The 8,203-nt window shown below is 41.0% G+C and overlaps 1 protein-coding gene across 6 annotated transcripts; it reads right to left on the bottom strand.

Annotated features, from left to right (window-relative positions):
- Window positions 1-2,869: 2,869 nt before the first annotated feature.
- Window positions 2,870-7,839, bottom strand: SRSF5 (serine and arginine rich splicing factor 5). Of its 6 annotated transcripts, XM_039875362.1 has the most exons (9): window positions 7,653-7,803; window positions 6,888-7,073; window positions 6,646-6,790; window positions 6,275-6,345; window positions 6,044-6,142; window positions 5,707-5,776; window positions 4,416-4,489; window positions 3,783-3,893; window positions 2,870-3,689 (listed from the first exon to the last, which is right to left on the bottom strand). In XM_039875362.1, exons 3-9 carry the CDS (start codon window positions 6,769-6,771, stop codon window positions 3,422-3,424), a joined length of 819 nt encoding a protein of 272 aa, XP_039731296.1. In that variant the 5' UTR covers window positions 6,772-6,790; window positions 6,888-7,073; window positions 7,653-7,803; the 3' UTR covers window positions 2,870-3,421. The 6 variants fall into 6 exon arrangements, with proteins under 6 accessions (XP_039731296.1, XP_039731293.1, XP_039731295.1 ...); XM_039875359.1 differs by lacking the exon at window positions 6,888-7,073 and having other exon boundaries at window positions 7,653-7,839; XM_039875361.1 differs by lacking the exon at window positions 6,888-7,073 and having other exon boundaries at window positions 7,657-7,811.
- Window positions 7,840-8,203: the final 364 nt, after the last annotated feature.

Here is an 8,203-nt window from a genome sequence, read left to right as displayed (position 1 = left end):
CCTTCCCCCAGCGGCCTGGATTCAGATGAAAAGGCAATTCAGAGGGCCAGTGTGGTAAACCAGTGAGTGGAAAGATGTAAAGTAACACCAGCAGTGTCTGAGTCTTTCTCCAACATTTCCAGCAAAAAACTATCAGGATCATCAAAACTTGCCTGGAGGATAAAGAGTCTACCCTAAAACCCTCACCTATCCTCAGCTTAGAATTTGACATCTATTTGAAAAATAAGAGACTTATTCAATGACAACCCTAGGGAAGACAGGAACCAAAATTGCCTTTTGCCCCTGCATCTCACAGCGCCTGACAGGCATTTAAAAGGCACTCTATATCTGAATTTCCCAAAAAAATGTTTTCTTTTTAAATCTAAAATCAAATACCCAAATCCTGTTCCAAGTTTTGTAACTAAATTAAGTGCTTAGAGAGCTATAGGAAAGTCCCTCCTAACCTTAAAAATTCAGGTCCTATTCCTTCTCTTTAGACATCAATATTGGGATTAAAGCTCCTGAAAACACAAATGACACCAAGTATACAAAAGCCAACATGATAAAATGCAAAAGCAATTACACAAAACAATCCTAAAGGGGGAAAACTTTAACAAGGAAAATCCAGGGGACAAAAAACAAAATTACTTCACTAATCTAATAATCCTATCGGTTCATTAGATATCAATGGTTCACACTATTCTCCCTCAAAATTCAGAGTACAAAATATTGCCAAAATGAGTCGTTTTTCAATTCAAAGAAAAAACTCAAATTAGAATTTTTTTCTCCAATGAAATTTAAACGTGCCGCACATCACTCACGAGCAAAGTATTAGGTGAAAGATTAAATAACTAATTTTAACACTTGCAAACACCTGACCATGCCTAATTTTTTTTTTTCACGTCATTTAATACAATTAGGTACAACTCAAACCAAAACAATTTAAGGGCATCAGTCTGGCGTATGTCCAGGATTACCAGTATTCCCAGTGCCAGAGCAATTCTAAGAATCACTGATTTGGGCCATTAACAAACACTCTATTAAAAATGCAGATTTGTGGAAGGTCTACCATTTATTATTTTTACATATTATTATATCCATATTGACATATCTGTTCAAATTTTCTCTAATATCTAGCTGATAACATCTGCTAGGAAACTTGGTTAAGGTAAAACAAAGTAACATAAACACAAGTTTAGCTTTTTGAGGAAAGGAAGGTTGGACTTTATATTACCCTCAGTGAAAAAGGTGGAGGGGAATATGGTCAATAATATTTTAAGTCTGCATGACAGATGATTGCTAGACAGTGTGACTACGACATTGCAAAGACGTACCAAATCACTTTTCGCACATCTAAAAACTAATGTAGCATTGTACACCAACTATAAACTTTTTAAATATGTATCACTAAAAAAATGAACTTCTAACCTCGAACCTTCCTTAGTTACTAGGTGAAAGGAATGTATAAATACAGAGCACAAAAGTTGCTCTCTCCTCCGTAAAGGCTTGTCTTAAAACTTTGCTTAGGCTTACACCCACATTCCTTACGAGGTCTTGGATCTGGGAATTTAGGCTAACTTGTTAGTTCAAACCAACTCCCAATCATCTCTACCATTTGTTCAAAAGAAGGGTCTTATTTTTATTGCCTCACTGTTTAACAAACTTTTGTAATATTAGAATGGTAAGCCTCATATATTTTAGGAGTAAAAAAAAGAGTAGGAAAAAAGTTTTTTAGAAAGTCTACTGGTACTAAGTACATATATCATTAACACATTTTTAAAGCCCAAAGAGAAAAGAATTGCTTCTCTCCATTTGATAGCCATTTTCTTGGCTCATCTGTACAGCCTTCGGAGATACACTGCAAAGATAAAACTAGATTCTGCCATTTTAAATAATGCCAGTGCCCTCCAAGTAGTATACCACATAAACTCTCCCTTAAAATTAGCCTCATGTTAAAGGATCAGCTTCACAATTTTATGGTCCGAGTTCTAGTCTTCAACACAGGGGGAGGTAGCCTTCATGCCAATACTTTAAATCTACCTCCAAATATCCCCCACCCCAAAACTGATCCCCACACTCTGGGGAAACCAAAATAAACTTTCTAGTGTTCCTCAAAATCCCTTGCATGGCTTCTAGAGCAGGTTATGTCTACACTAAAAAGTGTGGCTTTGAGATTCTGAAACTAGACTTTGGAAATGCCAGTCCACCATTTACTTCCTCTTCTCTTTGGCCCTGAATTTCCTTCAGTAAAATATTATATAGTAAAAAGTTTTGAAGATTCAGTGAATGTTATTCAATCGCCAAATATTTATCTACTCTAACACTAAACAGAGAACAAGTCTAATCAGTCTCCAAAATTTCTAGTAAAAAATAAAGCTAATTTCCTGCAGGGAAAGGGCTCTAATACTTAACAAAGATGGACGTAGAACCGTAAGCAGTTTTCACTTTTGTTTTCCCCTTAACATATGTTGTCACATCTACATCTCAGGACTAAAAGGAGAAGCACGTGAAATCCCTTTAAAGCATTCATGTGCATGGATTAAAAAAAACCTATGTGATGATCTCTGACCATCGAAACTTCACAACCTTTAAGATAGTCATGAAACATTACCTCTTACAAAAGGAACCTGATGCCAGAAGAATAAAATTAGGTGATGAAGGGAAGCTGCACGGGTCACATACGAGGAAAACTGTCATAAACAGTGAGCCATCGTTTCGAACAGTTCACTGACCTTTGCCCATCTTTTAAGTAGCCTGAAAATGTCAAAGGTACTATTTAAATTTTTAAAAATAAAAAAAGAACCCAACCAAACTTCAGGATTCTCTACAAGGAATTGTGAATGTGAACGTAGATGAGGAAGAGCATACTTACTTCAGACAGACACAGAAAAGCAGTTTTATCATCTTTTATTATCAATAACAAACAGCTGCTTTAACGTCTTTGCCAGGCAGCTGTTAAAGGGTAGGTGGGAGGACACCCTTGACCCTAACAAGGAAAACTCAGTAAGCCTCTATGTACAAGCAAATTTAGAGCTCTTTTAAGTATCCAAAGCTATTAATTAGTTTAATTGAGGCATTAAACTAATTCTTAATTAACATATTTGAATAACCAGGCACTAAAATGTTCAAATTTTTGCTAGTACAAAAAAATTAAATTCGCTTTAGTTATAAAAGAGCTCTGTCAATATACACAAACTATATACTTCAGACATTCACAAAAATGTGAGAAGAAGGCTTATCAAAAGACAATTTAATACAATTAGTTTTCAACAACCCCCTGGTGGTCCACATCTACAAAGATAATCCAGCCCAACCCCACCCCCCTCCAAATTCCACCCCCCTTCTCCCCAGAAAAGCACATACTTACCAGAATTTTTAGCAAGTATGGTTTGGGAATTTTTGTGTTTTTTAAAAAAGGCCCCCAGGGCAAGTTATTCACAGTTTAATTGCCACTGTCAACTGATCTGGACCTGGACCGGGACCGAGACCTGGACCTCTGGCGATCCACAGATGCTGGAGACTTAGATCTACTTGAAGAACCACGTTTCTGGCTCTTCTCAGGTGCAGGAGACCTACTAACAGAACGGGACTTGCTCCGGCTCCGGCTCCTGCTCCTAGACCGGCTGTAAGACTTGCGACTCCGAGAGCGAGATCGGCTACGAGACCTAGAGGAACTCCTGGTCCGGGAACGAGACCTGCTTCGTGACCTACTAGAAAGAGGAAAAAAAAAACAACAAATGTAAGTGGCAGGCCCTACAAATCCATTAAATAAAAGATCTGACTGGAAAATATTAAAGAGATACCTGTGCCTTTTGCTGCCTTCAATTAATTTGATTTTTCTCCCATTTATTTCCTTTCCAGAAAGTTTTTCAATAGCATTCTTTAAATCACCATAAGAGGCGAACTCAACCACCCTACAAAAAAAATGTTTTTCGAAGTTATATACATCTTACAAGTTATACACATCTCACAAACTATCAAAATCTAGACTAAGTGCCTTCTCTATCCTCATTTTGCTATTGCTGCATCAAGAATGTTAACTCTCGATGGATAACGCATTAGAGCAAGGTTTCCCAACCTTCAAACTGCTAACATTTTAAGCCAGACAATTCTTTGCTGTGGGGGGGTGTTCCTGTGTATTGTAGAATTTTGAGCAGCACCCCTGGCCTACTATATCCACAAGATGCCAGCAACACCCTCAACCAGTTACGACAACTAAAAGTTGTCGTACTATATCCACAAGATGCCAGCAACACCCTCAACCAGTTACGACAACTAAAAGTTGGTCTCCAGACATTGCCAATAACCCCTGGGAAACAAACTCATCCCTGATTGAGAACCAATGCATTTAAGTATGTGCAGACTTTAAGTACTCAAAAACAGTAAAATTTCCAAGGTATTTCAAAAGGCTCTTAGAATCTTCAGTACATACTCACCCTTCATTTAATTTAGGTCGATGTGCATCCGCAAAGGTTACTTCCCCAGCTTGTCTCATGAAATCTTTAAGATCCTTAACACAAGATAATTGTGTTAAGCGAAGAAAAGGAAACTTGACAGACAAACAACTACATAGTATAAAAACAAGACTACTGAAAGAGAAGATGTTAGATAAAGTACAAACATGGCATTTACCACACTTGTATTCTATCAGAATTCAAAATTTATCTCAGGGCACGAAATAAACAAATAGCATATTGCTTTTAAGCAAAATGCTAAAAGAAATCAGATTTTAGCATTAAGTAGTATTAGTCTATACTAAGCTCAATACGAAAGAAAAACAAAAAACAAAACAAAAACAAAACAAAAAGAAACAGTACATATTTTAAAAGACTAAAGTAGAAATTTTATATTTAAAAACAGAACATTTACAAGACACCAGTTATTTTGTGCCCCATATGTCATTAAAAAAGTTTACTTTACCTTTATCATTATTTCCCTAGGCTAGTCAAGCAGCAAACCGTTAATCGGTCGAAGAAACCTTCATGACATATGCCCGACTGGCTCTTCGCCACCCACTTGAAGGACACTACCCAATCGATGGAAGCCTTTAATCGCACAGCCCTCCCTATTAGCAGACTACTGGCGGATGCAGACATGTTCTACTCTTGTGCAGTTACCAAGGACACTTTACTGCGATCAGGATTCCAACGACCAACGACCACCTAATTTCGTATCTTTCAACTCTTTTCGACCAGGACCTCTTATTCGGAAGCGTTACAGGAAGGCAGCTCTCAACTTAGGGATCAGATCACGTTATCAGCGTTCTGGGATTGCTGCAACCTGGCACTTCAAGTATGTGCCCGGATTACGTCTAGACCGGCAAACACAGATCTAGAGGTGGCCAATTGATCACTGTAGGAGCTGACTGGCAAAGTCAACCAGGCCCAACCAAGAGTGACCAAGACAACGATTAGGATAACCCACAGGCACTCCTCGTCATAAGGCCAACGACACAGATAGGCTGGCAAATAAAGGGTTTAATATTTGGTTAAAATTGATTTCGAAAACAAGAAAAAATATCCTCAAAACATTAACATTTGATCACTAATATTAAAAGTTTGAAATATCCCCCAGTTACGTTTAATTAAAATTTTAAAATTACAATTAAATCCATTAATTTAATTAAAAATAAAACTACTTTTAATAAAATATCAATAAAACATTAGCTACCCATTAAATTTTTAAAAAGCCACAATTAAAATATCTCAAAACTGAATTTTAACAAACCTGCCAGCTGACTCTTGAAGATAAATTTTCAACTATAAGCCGATTTTCTGTTCTTACAGGAGGAGCATTTCTGAGAAAGAGAGTATTCACAATAAAAGAAATGCAGCAATGTGTACTTTTGTCAACTGTGACCAAGTTTAAGCAATCAGATGAGTCAAATAACTTTAACAGTTTCTGAATTACAACTCATTACAGACTTATCAGAAATAGTGAATTGATATAGGAATGAGAGATGACCATATAATACCGGAATCACTTATTGATAATGGCTCTTAAATCATTAACTACTCCTGCAATAATGACTGTTCAAAGCAGCCATCCACCATCCACCACATACCGTCTATCATTTCGAGGTCTGCGACTACTAAAACGATCAGAGTAGCGTCCTCTACCTCTGCCACCTCGAGATCGAGCCCGAGCATGTTCAATAGTAACCCTACAGGAAGGGAAGGAAAGCCTTCATTATCCACATAGGCTATATAAGAGATCTACTTAAAAAAATATCCCAACAGATCTAGTCTGCTCTAGTTTATGACACTAACTTATAAAACTAAAAGTAAAATTTCACCTTTCACTGCAAAGTTCTTTTCCATCAAGTTCATATACAGCATCGTCAGCATCCCTGGGATCTTCAAATTCCTAAAATATAAGCATGAAATAAATACAATGCTTAAACAACTTTAAAAGTGTATTCTACAACATACTAAGAGCACTAAAAACATGTAACAGAATGAGTGCAGTATGTCAATGACAGTGCCATAACTGAAAAGTGACCAGGAGCAGTTTCCCTCCAGCCATCAGTGAGGTTCTTTTGTTCCTTAAATTTCACTGCTTTAAGGATATTTTCTGAAGAGAATCTACCTCGACTCAATAAGACCGAAAACGTGGCTTATCAAAATCTTTACCAACTTAACAATTCAACCAGTTCTTAATACTTACCACAAAACCAAAGCCTCTCTTCAGATCGATATCTCTTATTCGTCCATACCCCTTGAAGAACCTTTCCACGTCTTTCTCCCTGGCCGCTGGATTTAGCCTCCCGATGAATACCCGACAGCCACTCATGACGTCCGGCTAGTATTCCCTGTCAGCAAATAATTCAATTGAGACAATACAAGTGAATGACAGGAATGCCTGGTCAAGGGGTCAAAAACATAAACGACATAAAATAAAATGTTTACCGGGTGATGTTATAAACAAGATTGCCAAGAGTGCCTCTTATTAGGCCAGGTCCCTTGCAGACAAAATTAAAACTCGGCTCCCAACACGATCCTTCCCTGGGCCCAGAACGCAGCAACCGCAACGCCCACTGCCGCCTCTGGAACTGCGCAGCCTCACTCTCCCCGGCTCTTCTGGCCCCCTCCCATCTGCCGCAGTTAGGAAAGGCCGAGAAGTGCGGGTGGAGCCGGCCCCGCCCTCCGCAAGGCCAGCCCAATGGCGACGGGCCGAGCGCTTCGCCGCCTCCCAGGAGCGTCACAGCGGGTGGAAGCCGGATTCTCGCGACGCCACGGCCGCGCCTGCGCAGACGGCCACGGGCGGACGCTAGGCAGCCACAAAATGGCGGCGGTGGAGCCAGCCGAGGGGAGAGCCGCGCGAGCCAAACTCCCTTCCCCCTCCCCCGACTCCCCTGTTCCGGAGTCACGGTGCCCGCCCGCAGAGAGCCCGAACCACACCCCGAGCAAAGCTCTCGGCCCACCACTCGAGGGGTTCGGCTAGTGAATAGGCCGGGAGAGGTGCACAACCCCTGTGGAAAAACGACCATAACCACGACCGCCCTTCCACCTTCACAACACCCAAAGGGAGACGTGCCCCAGCGCCCACCTCGAGTAAACTGCGCTCATTGGACGCCGTCCTCCGCAAAGAGAGCAGCCCTGGCCACTCGCGATCTGAGTGGCCATGAAGAAGCCTCGATCCGAGAAGCCATTCCCTCAAAGTGAGTCACTCACCTACCGGACAGGATCTTTGGCAGCTGAGACCCAAGAGAGGTCCGTAGTCTGCGACGGAGTCCTCTACCTCCCCGCAGACCAGGACACAACTCGCCTACGTCTGTCCACAACTGACGCACTTAGCTGATCCGGCGTTCCACAAAATGGAGGGCGCGCCTTTGCGTCACTTCCGGGACCGCCCATGGCACCGCCCCCTTGGATCTGAGGATGCGAGTGTCCGTGGGGCGGGGGGCCTTTTCACCGTGACCGCTAGAGCGACCATCGCCCGCGGTGGGCGGGGCCGAGGGGCGGGAACTGGCATGGGCGCGGCTGTCCCGTCCCCGGCCCTGGAGGTTCAGCTGTAGATGAAGTTCGCTTCACCTATGCCATAAAGTTCAGTTCATCGCTATCGCTCGCAAAAAGATACCCTAAGACAACTTACATTTCTTTTTTATCTAAATTTTTTAAAGATGCCCCAAAGAGTACTGGGTAAAAGAAACTCAGCTTTGCAAAAATATCTGGCCATCTCTGACCCTCTTAGTGCTTGCGATTTAAAGTTGCACGTTAGAGGA

Source organism: Pteropus medius, unplaced genomic scaffold (assembly GCF_902729225.1).
Source record: "Pteropus medius unplaced genomic scaffold, Ma_sr-lr_union100, whole genome shotgun sequence".
In the NCBI taxonomy this organism is placed as follows: Eukaryota; Metazoa; Chordata; class Mammalia; order Chiroptera; family Pteropodidae; genus Pteropus; species Pteropus medius.
This window is presented reverse-complemented; position numbering and strand designations above follow the sequence as displayed.